The sequence below is a fragment of the Cervus elaphus genome, chromosome 8, assembly GCF_910594005.1.
Source record: "Cervus elaphus chromosome 8, mCerEla1.1, whole genome shotgun sequence".
Taxonomy (NCBI): Eukaryota; Metazoa; Chordata; class Mammalia; order Artiodactyla; family Cervidae; genus Cervus; species Cervus elaphus.
In genome coordinates this window covers 48,578,990-48,602,106 of record NC_057822.1, presented here as the reverse complement: position 1 = coordinate 48,602,106, position 23,117 = coordinate 48,578,990, and the positions used below count along the sequence as shown (strand labels likewise).

General features: G+C 38.7%; 1 protein-coding gene, 1 non-coding gene and 1 pseudogene across 5 annotated transcripts in view; all 3 read left to right on the top strand.

The window, feature by feature from the left end:
• The window catches only part of CCDC150 (coiled-coil domain containing 150), a 97,345-nt gene that overhangs the window by 19,171 nt on the left and 55,057 nt on the right, over positions 1-23,117 (top strand). For all 4 annotated transcript variants that reach the window (XM_043910512.1, XM_043910509.1, XM_043910508.1 and 1 more), the window contains 7 exons: positions 179-308; positions 3,094-3,137; positions 6,745-6,837; positions 9,019-9,126; positions 15,657-15,781; positions 16,027-16,204; positions 16,766-16,834. In XM_043910512.1, coding sequence (XP_043766447.1) covers positions 179-308; positions 3,094-3,137; positions 6,745-6,837; positions 9,019-9,126; positions 15,657-15,781; positions 16,027-16,204; positions 16,766-16,834 — 747 coding nt within the window. The remainder of the gene's footprint in view (positions 1-178; positions 309-3,093; positions 3,138-6,744; positions 6,838-9,018; positions 9,127-15,656; positions 15,782-16,026; positions 16,205-16,765; positions 16,835-23,117) is intronic.
• Positions 221-5,730, top strand: LOC122698845 (annotated as a pseudogene).
• Positions 3,466-3,774, top strand: LOC122699027. The gene has a single exon (XR_006342518.1). It is a non-coding gene; the product is annotated as a small nucleolar RNA U85 (small nucleolar RNA).

The window sequence follows — 23,117 nt, the reverse complement described above, 5'->3', positions numbered from 1 at the left end:
GGTGCCTGCTGTGTTGGGTGCGCGGACGTCTCCTGGGTGGCCCCACTCTAGGACACTGTACTCTGCTGAGATCTTCAGCATACAAACTCTGCTTCTTCCTCCAGTAACATTCAGAAAATCGGCTTTACACATGTGCTGTAAGATAGCTTAAAAGGAATTTTTTTTTGCACAATTTCAGGTGCACATTTTGCAGGAGAACTGCATTGCCCTACGCAGTTCTATTCAGGCCACCCAAGAACTACTGGCCCAGGAGCAGCAGCAGAAAGGAGCGTTGGAGACGGCTTCCTCACAGCTCAAGTCTGACCTCGGTATGAAAATAGATGCTGGAAACTACACTTCTGTTAGTTTGTTGAGATTTTATGCAAAAGCTTTCAAGATTCTAAATTCTTGTAGTGGCCAGTGATACTGGTATTCCCACAGAATGTAAAAAATTGCTGACTTTCCTTCTATCCATGGCCCTGAGCGGAAAAAACTAGAATTTGACCCTCTTGATTTTAAACTAATTATTTAGATTTTTACCAAGTTTATTTAATTGTGGACTTGGGACTTTTGGGTTCTGTAAATCTATATTGAATGTTGGGTTATAGAGTGCTAATAAAGAAATGAGGCCATTAATCCTTGCTGAGTTACTGATTCTAACCATTTATCATGTCAGACTCTCCATTCTTCAGGTTATCAGTCTATTTTGGTTAACTTACATTTGTAGAAATGGATGGTTGTAAGGTACTATAGACAGAGCTTAGATTAACTCGTTTAACGTTTTTTTTTTTTAAAGAATCCTTAAAGATGACAAAGCTAGAAAATGGAAGTGTCTAGACTTGATCCCAGGGTACTTGGAGACATGTTTCTTCCAATCCAACATCCTTATCAGACTGCTGTTTGTTAATATATAATTATAAAGGCAGTTTTCAAATAGATCTCACTGTAGAAATCAGTTCCAGTGCAGTGCCTCACAAGTGAGTAACACTTCATGGTTTAAATAGGGCTTTTACAAAAATTATCTCGGGTAACACACAAAACTACCTATACTTTCCAGAGTTACAGGATGAATAAATAGTGAAGTGAGGCCTCAACTGGATCTTCTAACTCCAAACCCAGTGTTCTTATGAGATAGTGTGACTTCTACAGTGTGGCTGTAATGAGGGTGGGGAATACTGAAAGATAAATGAAATTTAAAAAAAAAATAGAGCAAAGAGTAATCCATTTAATGGTTTTACTTGCTGCTTTTAGCAGAAGGTACTCTTTTCATATAATTGTCAAGTAGTGAATTGTTCTGTGAAATTCTCACTGATAATGCCCCAGGATAAGTTTCTGTCTTCTATGATTGCATACTTAAAAAAACACACATTACATTTTATGATACTATGACAGTATCCCATTTGAGCCTTACAGCAAACTTGTGAGAAAGATAAAATATACCTCATTCTACAGAAGAATAAAAAGATGTGTATCGAAGGGCCCCCAATAAATAGAAAAGCTGGGACTAAATAACTTTCTGTTATTATTAGTTGTCCTTCTGATTAAGTGATTTTTTAAAAATGTTTCTTTCTTGATAGATTAATGCTTTCCTTTTGAATTTTTAAAGAATATATGAAAGACCATTAAAAACATTAAGATTAGAACAACAGTAATTCAAGCTAACATAAAGAAAAGGAGACCTGTCTCAATACCAACTATATGCTTCATACTGAATAATATATACTTTATACGCATGCAATTTTATTATTTAAAAATACAAATATTGATAGTTATTATAACTAGATTAGTAAAAGGAATGCCTTTAGATATTTACTTCAATGAAGTTTAAAGTGTACCTTTTTATTATTAGCAATAAACATGTATATATATGTGTGTGTATATGTGTGTGCATGAATACACACACACTAAAGTGATTACATTGTTTTCCTAAATAGAATAAATTTTCCCCTTTGATTCTTTCTTTGACTAGTGGAATTTCCAAGATAGATCATATAGTTTACCTTTTTGATCCTTCACATATGTTAAATTAGAGTTTATTTAAAATAAGTCTTGGACTCATTTTCAAGAAGTATACTTTTCCTGAGTATATCGTAAATGTGAATTTTTACGTGTTTTATAATTTTTCTGGCTTTAAATACTTAAGTGACAAAACTAATAGATCTTTATGAATTTTCTGTGAAGCCAAATATTAATCTCTGAAGAGTTTACATCTTTTGGCTACTAGTGTATCAAGGCCTTCCCTGGTGGCTCGGTGGTAAAGAATCTGGCTGCTAATGAGGAGACTCGGGTTCCATCCCTGGGTTGGGAAGATCTCCTAGAGAAGGAAATGCCAGACTGTTCCCCTATTTTTGTCTTTGGTTTTCTTTTCACTATATATACAGACTCTCTGAGTGGTTTCAAATCCAAGCCCCCACCTCAAATCATCCTCCTGAGTTCCAGATGGTATCTTACTGCCAACTAATCGTCTACATTTAGAGACCTTGCAAATACCTCCAAACACATGATGAAAGCTAAGTGTTGGAGTCATTCTTACTCATTGTATCTCCCCAACCTGCTCCTTGCCCTAAATTCTCTGTTTAGTTGGATCCACCATCCACCCGGCTGTCCAGGGCTGCACCCTAGATAATTTTCTGGACACATCTGTTGCCTTCACTTTACTTGGTCAGTCAGCAGATCCTGACAGTCTTCTGCTTATTCTTCTGCATTCCCATTGTCATTACTTTAGAGCCAGCTTTCATTGTTTTACACTCTGGTTACTGCAACAGCTACTAAACTGATCTCCCTGTCTTTATGGAGCCTTTGTCAAAGTAATCTAACAAACAGCTTTGTCCGTTTGCCTCTCCAACTTGAAATACCTCAGAAACTCATCATTACCTGTGTATTGAGTAAAATGTGACCTCATTTACCATTGCATGTGACTGTGGACTAGTTTTCCATGATTTAGTTTCAAGTTTATAAAAACATGATCAAAATACTGGCGTTCTGCTTATTTCTGCAAATACAGACTAAAAAAATTTTTTTTAAATGAAAATTTCTCAGGAGAAAAAATAACATGTGATTTCAATGTAGTTGTAAGTTATTAACATCTTAGTTATGTGAACTTTTTGTCTTTAGTTTCTAGAGATGACATCATTTCCAAGTTGGTTGAAGAAAATAAGGTAAGTTTAGAAATTTAGAGTACAGAGGTTTTCTTTCATCTCTTCATTAAGTAATATTTCCTCATTCATGCTGGTTTATAGTCCTTCTGATTCTTCTAAAATCTTTATTAAAAGTTTCAGTGTATATGAGTTTATATCCAGAACTGTTATCAACTGGATATTATGAAATAAATTATTTCAACCCCTTGTAAAAGAATGAAACTAGAACACTTTCTAACACCATACACAAAAATAAACTCAAAATGGATTAAAGATCTAAATGTAAGACCAGAAACTATAAAACTATTTTTGTTGATGGCTGCTCAACATCATGAATGTATGTACTTAATACTGTTGAACTAAACAAACTTAATATGTAAATATTTTAAAGTGAACTGTACACTTTAAAATGGTAAAAATGAGGCGATACAGAGCAATGTGTGTTCACTGTAAGGGCAGACCGACAATATTCTTCCTACTTGTGGGCTGCCTCTCTTCAGTGGAGGCTATTCTTCCCGTTGCCAGAGAGAACGTGGGGTAACGAGTGAGAGAGTAGGAATAGGGCATGCTCGGGACATCAGGGTCAGGGATCCAGAGGGCTTAGACTGTGCTGTGGCCACTGAGAGATGAAACACAGATCTTTGGTAATCTGATGGCTGCAAGTGCTGAAAGGAAAAATAAAATAAAATAAAATGGTAAAAATGAGTATAGTTCCCTGTGCTATGTATATAGTAGGTCATTTTTGGTTGTTGTTTTATGTTAATCCCAACCTCCTAATTTATCCCTCCCCACCCTTCCCCCTATAAAGGAAAATAATCTGAAAAAGTATATATTATTATATATATTCTTATTATATATGTATATATTATTGTGTACATAATATATATACCTTACATATACATATGTTAATATATAATATATTATGCACATAAACAGAATATATCTTAACATAATATAAAATATATATTATGTATATATAATGTATTAATATATATAATATATAGTTAACATATATATAATATAGAATGTTATATATAGAATTATATATATAATTAACATTTATATATATAATTAGCCATTATATATGTAATATAGAATGTTAATATAAACATTTTTATATAACTGAATATATAACATTTATATATAACTGAATAAATATATAACATATATAACATTTATATGTAACTGAATCACTAAAACTAACAATATTGTAAATCAACTATACTTCAATTTAAAAAAGACATTTCATTAAAAAGATTTTAAAAGTGGTTAAAAACTGGCTACGCCGGGAAGATGCTGCTGGACCTGTCGGAGGAGCACAAGGAGCATCTGGCCTTCCTGCCGAAAGTGGACAGCGCGGTGGTTGCAGAGTTTGGGCGAATCGCGGTGGAGTTCCTGCGGGTGGCTCGAACCCCAAGATCTACGAAGGCGCTGCCAGAAAACTCAGCCTGAGTAGTGACACTGTCCAACATGGCGTGGAAGGATTAATATACCTCCTCACTGAAAGTTCGAAGCTCATGATTTCTGAACTGGATTTCCAAGACTCTGTTTTTGTTCTGGGATTTCCTGAAGAATTGAACAAATTGTTGCTTCAGCTTTATCTGTACAACAGAAAGGAGATCAGAGCTATCCTGAGTGAATTGGCACCAGACCTTCCCAGTTACCACAGCCTTGAATGGCGACTGGATGTACAGCTTGCAAGCAGAAGCCTCAGGCAACAGATTAAACCATCAGTGACTATAAAGCTCCACCTTAATCAGAATGGAGACCACAACACCCACGTTCTGCAGACAGACCCAGCCACCCTGATGCACTTGGCTCAACAGTTGGAACAGGCCTTGGAGGAGGTGAAAACAGACCACTGCAGGAGAGTCGTGCGCAACATCAAGTAGTCCCAGTTTGTTTTCTTCCCGCCGAATCACTTGTGAATTGGTGATACGCGTGCGCAACATCAAGTAGTCCCAGTTTGTTTTCTTCCCGCCGAATCACTTGTGAATTGGTGATACGCGTGCGCAATATCAAGTAGTCCCAGTTTGTTTTCTTCCTCCCGAATCACTTGTGAATTGGTGATACGCAGCAGTTATTTTTCAAAATCAATTTTTTAAGTTGATAGTGATAAATATATTGAGATTTCATAAAATTTCTTTCCCTATGTCAAGATCCTGAGGTCATGGTCAAAGGCTAAGTGAAATTTCTTTCTCGGTGCTAAATATGATCAGCTTCTTGAGTTAAGATGTAGCTTGTATTGTAAATGTGTAAATAGGATTGAATCAACTGAAAGTGAATCTGTATGGTTCAAATCCTCTGTGTATATAAATGACTATATTTTTTTGATGCTTTTTCTGACTAGTTTATTGTTTTCCTCCTTATTGATCTAAACTTAAAAATAAAGTTCACAGTGTAATTCTATTACTATTCTTAGTATTTCTAGACAATTTAATGTTTTTGACTTTAAAGCACACCATGATGTTAATAGCCACAGAATAGTGGGAAGTGAATATGAATTTTTTAGATGCAACATTTTTTAGGCAGGTCATGTGTTTTATTTGGCTGTGAATATACTAAGTACTTACCTTGTTGCTTAAGTTTAAGTTGCCATGCTAATAAGCTTAAATAGTACTCAGATTTGTGTGAATATATTGTAGTTTATCAAGGATTCATTTTTTTCCCTATTACCAAAGCATCTGAGAGACACACTGCCATTCAACATTTATAAACAATGGATGCAGGCATATTGTAATCAGTTCTTAATTATCTAGATATAAATTACAGTCACTTTTTAAAATTGTTTGAATAAAGTATAAAGAGGGCAAAGGGAGGCCATGTTTACTACATTCCCGGCAAAGTTCCCTTCTCCCTTAAATGAAAAAAAAAAGTGGTTAAAATGATAAATTTTGTTATGTGTATTTTACTACAATAAAAATAAAAGAAATAAATGTTACTACTTTTATATCTTAAAATATTTCTAAATCAGTCTCATGGTGTCGATGTTATATGATGTTTATTTTTCTTGATGCTTCTTCTGGAAAACTAGAAAAGTGAAGGAAGAGGACTTAGACTTTGTTCATCCCCATTTGACTTAAGTACTGGTTAGGTAAACCACCCCACAACTCACATCTCTATCACCTTCCTTCATCTTAAAGGGAACATTTTTTTTCACAGAATGAAAGCACTTTCTTCTGCTCCACAGGTATCCCTTGATGAAAATATCTTCCCCTACTTATAATTTGAAAAGATCCTTGCATCTGTTTCTTTGAAATAATAAGATGTTACTGCTACTTGGAAGAAATGTGTATGTAATTAAACTAACAAATATTTCATCTTAGTATAGTTTTCTTGACATATGAATACTAGATAAATACCAAGGTTTGTTTTTTCTAATTCAGATTTCTAGGCAAATTCTTTCTTATTGGAATCCCAGTATGAAAATATTTTTAGCAAATCTTTTTGATAACTTATAAACAGAAGTTTGGGAGTTGAAGATAGCAAAATTTTAAAAAGTCCTTTTCTATGTATATCATTAGAACCTGAACTGGTACTGGCCGCAGTACAGAACGGGTATTTTGATAGAGGTATATGTAATAACTCTTACACAAAGAAAATGAGAGATTATTTTTTTCCCCTGTAGAATATACAGATGTCTTTCAATAAGGAACATGAAGGAAATGCATATTTGAGGTCTGAAATAGTATCTCTTCATGAAGCATCAGAAAAAGCACAGGTAAATCTTCCCATTTCTCTCATGTTTAGACATCAGTTTTGTTCAATTAAGTAACCAAGAATAATCCTGGTTACATATAGTCATACCATTGCCATCATCTAAAATTTTTATTTCCTTAAGATTTGTTTCATTTATGAAGCATCATCAAGTTAACTCCCAATTCCCATTTAGGAATTCTCTAAATTCCTATGATACATAGGTATCTGAGATACACTGTTACATCATGCACTAGTCTATACTTGTGTGCTGACTGATTTACTCGTTAAATATATACCTTTTATTTCCCCGATTGAACTTCTAAGCAGTTCAGTGCCAAGGGCTCTGTCTTATTCTTTCTTTGTGTCTTCTTTGTCAAAGCACAGTAAGAAGCTAATAAGTAATTGCTGATACTGAAGGTGTATGGATCATTTAATGTGGGGTGGTGGTCCCCACGTTCAGCTAATGTTTTGTGCATATGCATGCATATGGAGAGGAGTCACCACCGATACAGGAAACGATGTTGTTTCTTATAGGGCCTGATGAAATAGTGTTGATCAACTGAAAGAACTCTTTGTTAGTACAATTTGATGTTTCAGTGTTAGGATCATAGTGTTGCTATGCTCTTTATGATAAAATACAAAATGTGTTCTTTCATAAAATAGTGACAACAATAACTACTAATGTGTTCAGTCACAAAGTCATCTCTGACTCTTTGTGACCCCATGGATTGCAGCACCCCAGGCTTCCCTGTCCTTCGCTATCTCCGGAAATTTGCTCAAACTCATGTCCGTTGAGTCAGTGATGCCATCCAGCCATCTCATCCTCTGGCGTCCCCTTTTTCTCCTGCCCTCAATCTTTCCCAGCATCAGGGTCTTTTCCAATGAATGGGCTCTTTGCATCAGGTGGCCACAATATTGGAGCTTCAGCTTCAGCATCAGTCCTTCCAGTGACTATTCAGGGCTGGTTTCCTTTAGGATTGACTGGTTTGATCTTGCTGTCCAATGCACTGTCAAGAGTCTTCTTCAGAACCACAGTTTAAAAGCATCAATTCTTAGGTGCTTAGCCTTTTTTATGCTCCAGCTCTCTACTGCTATTCTTACTATAAATGATAGTTAAGATTCACCGAACCCTACTGTATACTATGTTACCAATAAATTGTCGTCCTCTCAGTAGCTCTACTATAGAAACTATTGTTTTTCTCACTTTAAAGGAAAGAAAGCTGATATGCAGAGAGGTTTAATAATATAACTAATATGTGACACAGTTGGAATTTGAGCCCAGCAATCTAACTCTAAAGAAAATTAGCTATTTCTTTTCAAAGAGTAAGAGTTCTTCTGTGTCTCACCTCTCGAGTGTTACTCAATGAATAGTTTGTACGTCTGGGTATAACTTTAAAATGTTCCTTAGTGTATTTCTGTCTGTTTTGCTATACATACTACTTATTATCCTGTACACATAGTCTTTCATCTATCTCTCCTTTCTTGTTACTAATTTTTGAGGGTTTTATTAATTCTTCAGTTATTTGCCCAATTCTTAAAGAACTTGTATATTAAAACATAAGATCCTTACCAAATATACTTTGCAAAAATAACTGAGAATTAAGATAAATATTTTCCACAGGAGTACAAATTAAAAAATACCAAAAGGACAAAAGAATTATAAACTAACTACATGTTTAATAGATGTGTTGCACGAAAGACTTCTATTTCATTTTGGAAGATTAATCCTGTGAAATGGTACAGTCATCTGTATTTCGCTTTTTTGAATACTGTAATTGGTAATGAAGGAGCTTAGCTATTTTATGTTACCAGCTAAACAGTTCTAAAAACTCATCATCCAATTTTGGGAATGGATTTGTATAACATTGGCCATGCATCTACATTGTAAATCCCATTCTGTAGGTATCTTGCTCCAATTGACCAGCATGCAAAATGCAAAAGAACAAAAGATTGGTAAACTGCCAAATGCTTCAGTTGTTCTACCAAATCAACAAATTTCTCCTTTTAATTTAGAATTATTTAGGATGGTGATTCCAAATATTTGAAAGTATTTTATAATTAAATATCCGTTGGGTTAAATAAAGTTCACATATATGGTGAAATAATACCATGAAATACTATGTAATTGTTAAAAATAATGATGCATAAGTAAAAAGAATTATTTATTGGAGAGATCTGTGATTTGCTATATATGTTGTCTTAGATTTTGAATGACCAACTGACCAGAAAGTGTTCAGAATTGAGCAACATGCTTCAGACTGTTAAAATGGAAAATACCAGAATCATTGCTGACCACCAAGCCATTCTGCAGGTACTCATTTTTATTTTTTTCACAATAGTAAAAGATGCTTATTAGTTTCCATAATCAATAGCCAGACAAAAAATGTAATTACAATTGCAAGCCATAATGGAAACATGATTAACCTAACAATATAAAATAATTACATACAATTTGGGGGAGTCAAGCAGAGTTATATGCACATGTTTTCTTCCACCCAGTGTCCTTTGGTTAGTGCATTTAATCCATTTACATTGAAGGTAATTATGGATATGTATGATCCTCTTACCACTTTCTCACTTGTTTGGGGTTTACTTTCTGTAGATCTTTTCCTTCTCTTGTGTTTCCTGCCTGGAGAAGTCCCTTTAGCATGTGTTGTAAAGCTAGTTTGGTTGCACTGAATTCTCTTAACTTTTGCTTGTCTGGAAAACTTCTGGTTTCTCCATCAAATCTGAGAGTCTTGCTGGGTGGAGTATTCTTGGCTGTAGGTTCTTCCCTTTCATGACTTTAAATATATTGTGGCATTCCCTTCTGGCTTATAGAGTTTCTGTTGAGAAATCAGCTGATAATCTGATGGGAGTTCCCGTGTATGTTATTTGTCGTTCTTCCCTTGTTGTTTCTAATATTTTATCTTTGTCTTAAATTTTTATCAGTTTGATTACTATGTGTCGTGGTATGTTCCTCCCTGCGTTTATCCTGATGGGGACTCTCTGTGCTTCCTGGACTTGATTGACTATTTCCTTTCTTGTGTTAGGGAAAATTTCAGCTATTATTGCTTCAGATATTTTCTCACGTTCTTTCTCTCTCTGTTGGTGCATTTAATGTTGTCCCAGAGGCCTCTTAGGCTGTCTTCGTTTTTTCTTTCATTCTTTTTTCTATATTCTGTTCTGCAGCACTGATTTCCACTGTTCTATCCTCCAAGTCATTTATCCATTCTTCTGCCTGTTACTCTGCTATTGATTCCTTCAAGTGTGTTTTCATCTCTGTCTGTCTGTTCTTTAGTTCTTTTAGGTCTTTACTAAACATTTCTTGCATCTTCTCCATTGTTTTCCTGATATCCTGGATCATCGTCACTATCATTGTTCTCAATTCTTTTTCTGGAAGGTTGCCTAACTCCGTTTTATTTGGTTGTTTTTCTGCCATTTTATCTTGTCCCTTCATCTGGAATGTAACTTCCTGCTTTTTTAGTTAAATCAGTTAATCCTGATTAACTTTCTGTAATACGACGTTTGTTCTAGCTGATGTGGGCTTGTGGTTCTTCTTCCTTCTTTAATCTACCCTCTGATGGAGGAGGCTAAGAGACTTGTTAAGCTTGATGATAGGAGGGACTATGTCTTGATCTGGTGAACGGGGCCATGCTGAGTTCAATTCAGTCGTTCGGTCATGTCCAACTCTTTGTGACCCCATCCAGCACGCCAGGCTTCCCTGTCCATCACCAACTCCTAGAGCTTGTTCAAACTCATGTCCGTTGAGTCAGTGATGCCATCCAACCATCTCATCCTCTGTTGTCCCCTTCTCCTCCCACCTTCAATCTTTCCCAGCATCAGGGTCTTTTCCAATGAGTCAGTTCTTCGCATGAGGTGGCCAAACTATTGGAGTTTCAGCTTCAGCATCAGTCCTTCCAATAAATATTCAGGACTGATTTCCTTTAGGATGGACTGGTTGGATCTCCTTGCAGTCCAAGGGGCTCTCAAGAGTCTTCTCCAACACCACAGTTCAAAAGCATCAATTTTTCCGGCGCTCGGCTTTCTGTATAGTCCAACTCTCACATCCATACATGACCACTGGAAAAACCATAGCTTTGACTAGATGGACCTTTGTCGGCAGTGTAATGTCTCTGCTTTTTATTATGCTATCTAGGTTGATCATAACTTTTCTTCCAAGGAGCAAGCATCTTTTAATTTCATGGCTGCAGTCACCATCTGCACTGATTTTGGAGCCCCCCAAAATAAACTCACTGTTTCCACATGTATTTGCCATGAAGTCATGGGACCATATGCGAAGATCTTAGTTTTCTGAATGTTGAGTTTTAAGCCATATTTTTCCACTCTCCTCTTTCACTTTGATCAAGAGGCTCTTTAGTTCTTCACTTTCTGCCATAAGGGTGGTGTCATCTTCATATCTGAGGTTATTGATATTTCTCCCGGTAATCTTGATTCCAGCTTGTGCTTCTCCCAGCCCAGCGTTTCTCATGATGTACTCTGCATATAAGTTAAATAAGCAGGGTGACAATATATAGCCTTGACATACTCCTTTCCCACTTGGAACCAGTCTGTTGTTCCATGTCTGGTTCTAACTGTTGCTTCTTGATCTTCACACGGATTTCTCAGGAGGCAGGTCAGGTGGTCTGGTATTCCCATCTCTTGAAGAATTTTCCACAGTTTTTTGTGATCCACACAGTCAAAGGCTTTGATGTAGTCAATAAAGGCAGAGGTAGATGTTTTCCTGGAACTCTCTTGCCTTTTCTATGATCCAATGGATGCTGGAAATCTGATCTCTGGTTCCTCTGCCTTTTCGAAATCCAGCTTGAACATCTGTAAGTTCATGGTTCACATACTGTTGAATTCTGGTTTGGAGGGTTTTGAGCATTACTTTACTAGCGTGTGAGATGAGTGCAATTGTGCGGTAGTTTGAACATTCTTTGGCATTGCCTTTCTTTGGGATTGGAATGAAAACTGACCTTTTCCAGTCCTGTGGCCACTGCTGAGTTTTCCAAATTTGCTGGCATATTGAGTGCAGCACTTTCACAGCATCATCTTTTAGGATTTGAAGTAGCTCAACTGGAATTCCATCACCTCCACTAGCTTTACTCATAGTGATGCTTCCTAAGACCCACTTGAATTTGCATTCCAGGATTTCTGGCTCTAGGTGAGTGATCACACCATTGTGATTATCTGGGTAATGAAGATCTTTTTTGTATAGTTCTTCTGTGTATTCTTGCCATCTCTTCTTAATATCTGCTGCTTCTGTTAGTTCCATACCATTTCTGTCCTTAATTGTGCCCATCTTTACATGAAATGTTCCCTTGGTGTCTCTGATTTTCTTGAAGAGATCTCTGGTCTTTCCATTCTATTGTTTTCCTCTATTTCTTTGCATTGATCACTGAGGAAGGCTTTCTTATCTCTCCTTGCTATTCTTTGGAACTCTGCATTCAAATGGGAGTATCTTTCCTTTTCTTCTTTGCCTTTCGCTTTTCTTTTCTTTTCTCAGCTATTTGTGAGGCCTCCTTAGACAACCATTTTGCCTTTTTGCATTTCTTTTTCTTGGGGATGTTCTTGATCACTGCCTCCTTTACAATGTCATGAACCTCCATCCATAGTTCTTCAGTCACTATGTCTGTCGGATCTAATTAATTCTTGAATCTGTTTGTCACTTCCACTGTATAATCATAAGGGATTTGATATAGCTCATACCTGAATGGTCTAGAGGTTCTCCCTACTTTCTTCAATTAAGTTTGAATTGTGCAATAAGGAGTTCATAATCTGAGCCACAGTCAGCTTCCCATCTTGTTTTTGCTGACTGTATAGAGCTTCTCCATCTTTGGCTGCAGAGAATATAATCAGTCTGATTTCAATATTGACCATCTGGTGATGTCCATAGGTAGAGTCTTCTCTTGTGTTGTTGAATGAGGGTGTTTGCTATGACCAGTGTGTTCTTGTGGCAAAGCTCTATTAGCCTTTGCCCTGCTTCATTCCTTACTCCAAGGCCAAATTTGCCTGTTATTCCAGGTGTTTCTTGAGTTCCTACTTTTGCTTTCCAGTCCCCTATAACGAAAAGGACATCTTTTTTTGGTGTTAGTTCTAGAAGGTCTTGTAGGTCTTCATAGAACTGTTCAGCTTCTTCAGCACTACTGGTTGGGACATCAACTTGGATTACTGTGATATTGAATGGCTTTCCTTGGAAACGCACAGAGATCATTCAGTCGTTTTTGAGATTGCATCCAAGTACTGCATTTCAGACTCTTTTGTTGACTATGAGGGCTACTCCATTTCTTCTAAGGGATTCTTGCCCACAGTAGTAGTGTAATGGTCATCTGAGTTAAATTCTCTCATTCCAGTCCATTTTAGTTTGCTGATTTCTAAAATGTCAAATGTCAGTCTTGCCATCTCCTGTTTGACCACTTTCAATTTACCTTGATTCATGGACCTAGCATTCCAGGTTCCTATGCAATAGTGCTCTTTATAGCATCAGACTTTACCTCCATAACCAGTCACATCTGCAAGTGGGCCTTCTTTTTGCTTTGTCATCGTCTTGTCATTCTTCCTGTAGTTATTTCTCCACTGATCTCCAGTAGCATATTGGGCACCTACTGACCTGGGGAGTTCATCTTTCAGTGTGCTATCATACTGTTCATGGAGTTCTCAAGGCAAGAATACTGAAGTGGCTTGCCGTTCCCTTCTCTAGCGGACCATGTTTTGTGAGAAATGTGTCTGCTCAGTAAAGTTTTAATCCAGTTATCTTCTGATGGCTGGGGTTGTAGTTTGGCTTGAGGCAACCCAGCCCTGGTGTCTAAGGGTCTATAGTAGGATTAACGGTGACCTCCAAGGGGGACCTTCCAGGACTGCTGCTTCCAGTGACTCTGTCCCTGCAGTGAGCTCCTGCCAGCCCACGCCTCCACAGGAGACCCTCCAACACTAGCAGGTAGTTTTGGTTCAGTCTCCTGTGGGGTCACTGCTCCTTTCCTCTGGGTCTTGGTGTATGTACAATTTTGTTTGTGCCCTCCAAGACTGGAGTCTCTGTTTCCCCCCAGTCCTGTGAAGGTCCTGTAATCAAATCCCACTGGCCTTCAAGGTCAGATTCCCTGGGGATTCCTAATCCCTTTGTCAGATCTCCAGGCTGGGAACCCTGATGTGGGGTTCAGAACCTTCACAACAGTGGGAGAACTTCTTTGATATTATTGTTCTCCAGTTTATGGTCGCCCACCTGGTGAGTATGGGATTTGATTTTTATCGTGATTGCCCCCTCCTACCGTCTCGCTGTGGCTTCTTCTTTGTCTTTGGACATGGGGTATCTTGTTTTGGTGGGTTCCAGCATTCTCCTATAGATGGTTGTTCAACAGCTAGTTGCTATTTTGGTGCTCTCGCAGGAGTAGATGAGTGCATGTCCTCCTACTTTGCCATTTTGAACTGGAAGTTCTGCTTATTCTTTAAGACTCATTGTAATACAGAAGCTTGATCACTCCAATCAAAAAAGATCAGTTTTGTCTTTCAATTTTTACTCCTAGGACCCTAAGCAGACTATAATCACAAGGTTTTCTCGCTTTCTCTCTTTTTTTTTTTTCCAGCATATGTATATACCAAGCATTGTGCTAAGGATTACATATATTACCTCCTTTAATCCTAGCAGCTGTTATATAAAGGGATATTTGTCATCCTTATTTTACAGATAATAAAAAAGTTTAGAAAAGTTAATCAACTTGTCCAAAATCACCCAGCTAGAACGGGATGAAGCAGATATAAATCTAGGTTTGACTCCAGACTTGGTGTTTAATAATTTATGTTATGTCGCCTTTTATGCTGCATTCTGTAGTAGTACTTTACGTGTGTGACTCGTTTCCTGTACTGCATTGTGTTCTTCCTAGGACACTGTCTTATATGTCTTTATTACCCGTAGTGCTGAGCGTATCTTGCATCTAACAGATTCTCAATAAATATTTTTCATTATTTCAAACATTGTGTGTTTACCCCATGTAAGTATTGTTATGATACTAGATCTGGATAGAATTATGGTAGTGAACAAGACAAATCCCTACTTTCATGAAATTTACCACTTAGTAGATTGAATAATGTGACTTAGATACATAACAGTTTCATAAACATTTTGAAACCTTGGAATATGACACAGGTGAGATCCCATTTTATCAAGTAGAAGGTGTGAGGGTTTGCCTTGTAATCAATATTGTTCAAAACAATGTATTTTAAAGTATGTTTATAAAAGTAATTATTAGCATGTACTCTATTTATAAAAGCTTTATAAATTGTGGATAGAGGGAGTATGCATAAAAATGGTGAGCCAGAGAAAAATTAATTGTGCAAAAACAGTTACAGACTTCTGCTCTCACAGTATCTGAGCACAGTTTCAGATACTCTCAAAAGAATTTACACTAAACTGTGAAACATCATTGTCCCTGGAGAGTGGAATTATTTGGAAGAGGTGTGGAGGAGTTAGAGGTGGAAGACTTTTTTTACTTTATATACATTGATATTGTCTTACTTTTTAAAGTATAGTACCATGTTGAAATTTTAAATTACCAAAATATACCTAATATAGTTCTATATCCAAAAATTTGTTCATGTTAGGAGTTGTATAAATTTTTCAGCAAGCTGGGTAAATGATGCACCTTGATTGTTGGCAAGAAGAGCTGTAAAGTGATAAAATTGTGGTCAGGTCAGGGTAGGGACAAAGAGAAAACTGGACATTAAGATAAATTCTTTCAAAAAGAGGTTTTATTTATATAAATTAAATTTTACTTTTGTAAGTATCAGTATCTTTGATTAGTTATTTAGAATGATATCCTATCAAATGACTTCTGGCATCTCAGCTTTTAATATTACTTCTAACAGGAGGAACAGAAAATGATGACACAGACATTTCAAGAACAAAACTTACTGCTGGATGCAGCCCATGCCAGTATCACAAGTGAGCTACAGACTGTGCAGAATGAAAAAACACAACTCCAAGTGCACCTGTAAGTAAATTGTAGGCAACTTTTGTATTTTTCGCTTTTGCACTTGTATTTCGTATCTTAATGCAAATGTTCTGATTCTGCATTTGCTGGGCCAGCCACAAAAATAAAGACACTGCCCTCACGGAACTAATTTTGTTAGAACATTTTAGTAATTGCTCTCAGGCAGGAGATACATTCCATAAGAACATTAGTCATAAAGAAGAGCTCTCATTCAGCTTTCATATCTCCTTGTTCTCTTTCTGCAGGGACCATTTAATCCTTGAGCATAACCAGTGTATCCAGAAAGCAGAAGAGGCTGAGAAGAGGGCAACCGTCCAGAAAGAGCTGCTGGAATCCACTATTGCAAGATTGCGAGCTGACCTGGAAGCGTCAGTGCAAGAGAAGAAGTCTCTACAGGAGGAGAAAGACAGACTTCAGAAAGAGGTAGGTGGAGGCAGATTTGTTACCTCCTGGTTGTGGGTGGTGATCTTCTTTTAAAATTGTATTTTAAGTGCAAAAGACAAGAAAAGAAATACAACCCGGATGGAGTTTGTCTGAGTTACCCATGAAAGAAGTCTTTGGGTGGGTAATCTATGTCTTTTAGCCATGTGAGTAGTCTGTGCCAAATAGTATACCCTTACATAGCATTAGTGAACGTTAACTAACCATTCACACATCCTCATGTTAGTTAAGGGGTCAGATTTTAAAAATCCATTTTCCCCAGTGGGAGTGGGACAGTGTAGCAGAAACAGTGTAAGGGAAAACAGCCCTGTCTTCCTAGTTGGGAAGGAACTAGCAGTCTGACATGCAGACGTGTCTTTCTAATTTCAGGGCTGTTTGTGAAGTCTCCTGCTTCAGAGACTCCCTGAGTGGCCCCTTTTCTGAGAGGATGTGCTATCTCTGCAGTGTAGGTATTAACTCACATGCAGGGTGTGTCTGCTATAGTAGAGCCTGTCAACTGTTTTTAAAAGACTGGTCTCCTTTTTTTCCCCCCTTCTTGGGCAGGTTAATAAAACAGAGAAAGAAGTAGCAGAGGAAAAATGCAACTTGGAAAAAGAATTATCTAAAAGCAAGGTATTCCACGTTTTCTTTCTTTTTGTGTCATTATATTTTATTTCCTTCTGTATTGTTGCCTGCTGTATCAGCTTATCTTAGTGAGGAGACAGGTTATATTGCTGAATAGCAAAATGTAGTGGAGTAGAGAAGCTGCGAAGCTGGATGCCCTCAGAGCACTTCAGTCACTTCAGCATAAGGCTGCTTCTGGGAGAGGTTTGTTTGTTGAGCGTCTTGTGTTTGCCAGTGAGTCATCACTGCCTCTGACCCTAGTGTTCACCAAACAGTTTAGCTAGAAAGACTCCCAAGTGTGAGCTCATGGGCCTGTGGGAAGCAGAGGGATGATTGCTGACAGTGCTTTTTAAAAAAAAATAAATAAGGCTAATTTAGGCTTCTTATTAGTTCTTGCATTTTTGTGAGATACCCCTTTCTAGGTTCTATAAAGATAGAATGGCCAGAGAAACGAATACAGTCCTTATCGAAATAGAGCAAAAACGAAAAAAACAACTTTAAAACATTGCTGTTTGCATTTCAAAAAAAAAAAAAAAACAAAACATTGCTGTTTGCATTTCAGAATTTAAGAGAGTAAGGATTATGTATCGTTGTCATCTGTAGTATATCTGGGACACCAAGGACTATTAGGCCGCTGTGCTCAGTAAAACCAGCAACGGGTGTCAGAGAGAGCCATCAAGGCTTGACTGCTCGGCTTCTGGCTCAACCAAATAGCATCCGTACCACCCACCACATATGTGAACCTCTTTAGAAAATCACTGTATTTCTCTCGGGCCATGCTGGGTCTCGGCTGCCATGCAGGCTTTTCTCTAGCTGCGGCTGAGTGGCGGCTGCTCCCTCGTTGGGCGCGCGGGCTTCCCACTGCAGTGGCTTCTCCCCCGCAGAGCACAGGCTCCAGGCACACGGGCTTTGGTCGGGGTAGCCCCCGGGCCCTAGGGCACAGGCTCCAGGCACACGGGCTTTGGTCGGCGTAGCCCCCGGGCCCTAGGGCACAGGTTCAGTAGTTGGGGAACACGGGCGTAGTTGCTCTGCAGCATGTGGGATCTTCACAGACTGGAGATTGAACCTGCGTCTCCCACATTGGCAGGTGGATTCTTGACCACTGAGCCACCAGGGAAGACCCTTCTATGTGAACTTTTAGTTTAAGAACTACAGAGAGAAAAAAAGCTAAATTCTGTATGGGAGCTCCGAGACAGTTCACCAAGCTGGCAGTACCTTCTGTGGTTTACTCACTCACGTCCAGTGATTCAAAAACAATCCCCCTAAAAGACCTTTAAATAAAGCTGACTTCCTGTGGCTAGGATTTTGCTGGTATCAATGTGGCCTCAATATGCTTTTTAAAATTTGGAAAATTGGTGGATACTATTAATTCATTAATACTTTTTGCTTTAAAATGCTAGTGAATATTTTGTGGCTATGGTAAATGGCTATTTATGATTACAACATAGCATTATTATTTTGCTTGTCTGATTTCATTTGTCCTAATGTAGACTGAGTATATGTTCATGGGACTGAAAGATACTATACTTGCTTGTTTGCTGTTGTTCCCCAGCAAGTTGTGTCCAACCCTTTGCAACTCCATGGACTGCAGCACGCCAGGCTTCCCTGTCCCTCACCATCTCCTGGAGATTGCCCAAGTTCATGTCCATTGAATCGGTGATGCCATCCAACCATCTCATCCTCTGTTGTCCTATTCTCCTTCTTCCTTCACTCTTTCCAAGTATTAGGGTATTTTCCAAGGAGTCAGCTGTTGGCATCAGGTGGCCAAAGTATTAGAGCTTCAGCATCAGTCCTTCCAAAGAGTATTCAGGGTTAATTTCCTTTAAAATTGACTGGTTTGATCTCCTTGATGTCCAAACGGACTCTTCAAGGGTCTTTTCCAGCACCACGGTTCAAAAGCATCAATTCTTTGGCACTCTGCCCTCTTTTGGACTTCCCTCATAGCTCAGTTGGTAAAGAATCTGCCTGCAGTGCAGGAGACCCAGGTTTGATTCCTGGGTCAGGAAGATCCCCTGGAGAAGGAAATGGCAGCCCACCCCAGTATTCTTGCACGGAGAATCCCACGCACAGAGGAAGGCTATAGCCCATGGGGCCTCAAGACTTAGCGACTGAACCATCAGCACTGCCTTCTTTATGGCCCAGCTCTTGCAAGCCTATGTGACTACTGGAAAGATCATAGCCTTCCCTATATGGACCTTTGTTGGCAAAGTGATGTCTTTGCTTTTTAACACACTGTCTAGGTTTGTCATAGCTTTCCTGCCAAGAAGCAGTGGCCTTCTGATTTCATGGGTGCTTTCACCATCCACAGTGATTTTAGAACTGCAAAAGAGGAAATCTGTCACTGCTTCCACCTTTTCCCCTTCTGTTTGCCATGAAGTGATGGGACTGGATGCCATGATCTTAGTTTTTTTAATGTTGACTTTTAAGCCAGCTTTTTCACTCTCCTCCTTCTTCCTAATCAAGAGGCTCATTAGTTTTCCTTCACTTTCTGTCATTAGAGTGGTATCATCTACATATCTGAGGTTGTTGATATTTCTCCTGGCAATCTTGATTCCAGCTTGTAACTCATCCAGCCTGTCATAACTTATATATGATGTGCTCTGTGTATAAGTTAAATAGACAGGGTGACAATAAATAGCCTTGTTGTATTCATTTCTCAATCCTGAACAAGTCAGTTGTTCCATATAGGGTTCTAGCTGTTGCTTCTTGGCCCACTTACAGGTTTCTCAGGAGACCGGTAAGAAGGTCTGGTATTTCCATCTCATTAAGAGTTTTCCACAGTTTGTTATGATTCACACAGTCAAAGGCTTTAGCGTATTCAGTGAAACAGAACTAGATGTTTTTCTGAAATTTCCTTGCTTTCTCGATGATTCAGCAGTTTGATCTCTGGTTCCTCTGCCTTTTCTAAGCCCAACTTTAACACCTGGAAGTTCTCAGTTCCCATAATGCTGAAGTCTTACATGAATGATTTGGAGAATAACCTTACTAACATGGGAGATGAGTGCAGTTGTCCAGTGGTGTGAACACTCTTTAATATTGCCCTTCTTGGAAATTAGGATGACAGTTGACCTTTTGCAGTCCTATTGCCACTGCTGAGTTTTCCAAAGTTGCTAACATATTGAGTGCAGCACTTTCACAGCATCATCTTTTAGGATTTGAAATAGCTCAACTGGAATTCCATCACCTCCACTAGCTTTGTTCGCAGTGATACTTCTTAAGGTTCACTTGACTTCACATTCCAGGATGTGTGGCTCTAGGTGAGTGATCACACCATTGTGATTATCTGGGTCGTGAAGATCTTTTTTGTACAGTTCTTCTGTGTATTCTTGCCACCTCTTCTTAATATCTTCTGCTTCTGTTAGGTCCATACCATTTCTATCCTTAATTGTGCCCATTTTTGCATAAAATGTTCCCTTGGTATCTCTAATGTTCTTGAAGATATCTCTGGGCTTTCCCATTCTATTGTTTTCCTCTATTTCTTTGCATTGGTCACTGAGGAAGGCTTTCTTATCTCTCCTTGCTGTTCTTTGAAACTCTGCATTCAGATGGGTATATCTTTCCTTTTCTCCTTTGCCTTTCATTTCTCTTCTTTTCTCAGCTATTTGTAAGGTCTCCTCAGACAACCATTTTGCCTTCTTGCCCTTCTTTTTCTTGGGGATGGTCTTGATCACTGCTTTCTGTACAATATCACAAACCTCCGTCCATAATTCCTCAAGTACTCTGCCTATCAGATCTAATCCTTTGAATCTGTTTGTCACTTCCACTGTATAATCATAATGGATTTGATTTAGGTCATATCTGAATGGTCCAATGGTTTTCTCTACTTTGTTCAATTTAAGTCTGAATTTGCCAATGAGTTCATGATCAGAGTCACAGTCAGCTCCTGTCTTGTTTTTGCTGACTGTATAGAGCTTCTCCATCTTTGGCTGCAAATAATATAATCAATCTGATTTTGGTATTGATCATCTGGTGATGTGCATGTGTAGAGTCTTCTCTTGCATTGTTGGAAGAGGGTGTTTGTATACCAATCCGTTCTCATGGCAAAGCTCTATTAGCCTTTGCCCTGCTTCATTCTGTACTCCAAGGCCAAATTCACCTATTACTCCAGGTATCTCTTGGCTTCCTACTTTTGCATTCCAGTCCCCTATGATGAAAATAACATCTTTTTTTAGTGTTAGTTCTAGAAGGTCTTGTAGGTCTTCATAGAACCGTTCAGCTTCTCGGCATTGGTGCTTGAGGCATCAACTGGGATTACTGTGATATTGAATGGCTTTCCTTGGAAACGAACAGAGATCATTCTGTCATTTTTGAGATTGCATCCAAGTACTGCATTTTGGACTCTTTTGTTGACTATGATGGCTACTCCATTTCTTCTAAGGGATTCTTGCCCACAGTAGTAGATATAATGGTCATTGAATTAAATTCGCCATTTGGATCCATTTTAGTTCACCGATTCCTAGAATGTTGATGTTCACTCTTACCATCTCCTGTTTAACCACTTCCAATTTACCTTGATTCGTGGACCTAACATTCCAGGTTCCTATGCAGTATTGTTCTTCACAGCATCAGACTTTACTTCCATCACCCGTCACATCCACAGCTGGGCATTGTTTTCACTTTGTCTTCTTCTCTTCCTTCTTTCTGGAGTTATTTCTCCACTGATCTCCAGTAGCATATTGGGCACCTACCAACCTGGGGAGTTCCTCTTTCAGTGTCCTATCTTTTTGCCTTTTCATACTGTTCATGGGATTCTCAAGGCAAGAATACTGAAGTAGTTTGCCATTCCCTTCTCTAATGGACCACATTTTGTCAAACTCTCCACCATGTCTGTCTTGGGTGGCCCTCCATGGCATGGCTCATAGTTTCATTGAGTTAGACAAGGCTGTGGTCTAAGTGATCAGCTTGGTTCAGTTCAGTTTAATTGCTCAGTTATGTCCAACGCTTAGCAGCCCCATGGACTGCAGCACGCCAGGCCTCCCTGTCCATCACCAACTCCTGGAGTCTACTCAAACCCATGTCCATTGAGTTGGTGATGCCCTCCAACCATCTTATCCTCTGTTGTCCCCTTCTCCACCTGCCCTCAGTCTTTCCCAGCATCAGGGGCTTTTCAAATGAGTCAGCTCTTCGCATCAGGTGGCCGAAGTAGTGGAGTTTCAGCTTCAACATCAGTCCTTCCAATGAACACCCAGGACTGATCTCCTTTAGGATGAACTGGTTGGATCTCCTTGCAGTCCAAGGGACTCTCAAGAGTCTTCTCCAACACCACAGTTCAGAAGTATCAATTCTTCGGTGCTCAGCTTTCTTTACAGTCCATTGCTCACATCCATACATGACCACTGGAAAAATCATAGCCTTGACTAGACGGACCTTTGTTGGTAAAATAATGTCTCTGCTTTTTAATATGCTGTCTAGATTGGTCATAACTTTCCTTCTAAGAAGTAAGTGTCTTTAAATTTCATGGCTGCAGTCACCATCTTCAGTGATTTTGGAGCCCAGAAAAATAAAGTCATCCACTGTTTCCACTGTTTCCCTATCTATTTGCCATGAAGCGATGGGACCGGATGCCATGACCTTAGTTTTCTGAATGTTGAGCTTTAAGCCAACTTTTTCACTCTCCTCTTTCACTTTGATCAAGAGGCCCTTTAGTTCTTCACTTTCTGCCATAAGGGTGGTGTCATCTGCATATCTGAGGTTATTGATATTTCTCCCAGCAATCTTGATTCCAGCTTGTGCTTCATCCAGCCCAGCACTTTTCATGATGCACTCTGCATATAAGTTAAATAAGCAGGGTGACAATATAAAGCCTTGACGTACTCCTTTTCCTATTTGGAACCAGTCAGTTGTTCCTTGTTCAGTTCTAACTGTTGCTTCCTGACCTGTATACAGGTTTCTCAAGAGGCAGGTCAGGTGGTGTGATATTTCCATCTCTTGAAGAATTTTCCACGGTTTGTTGTGATCCATGCAGTCAAAGGCATTGGCATAGGCAGTAAAGCAGAAATAGATGTTTTCCTGGAACTCTCTTGCTTTTTTGATGATCCAGCAGATGTTGGCAATTTGATCTCTGGTTCCTCTGCCTTTTCGAAATCCAGCTTGAACATCTGGAAGGTCACCGTTCATGTATTGCTGAAGCTTGGCTTGGAGAATTTTGAGCATTACATTGCTAGCATATGAGATGAGTGCAATTGTGCGGTAGTTTGAGCATTGTTTGGTATTGCCTTTCTTTGAGATTGGAATGAAAACTGACCTTTTCCAGTTCCGTGGCCACTGCTGAGTTTTCCAAAGTTGCTGGCAT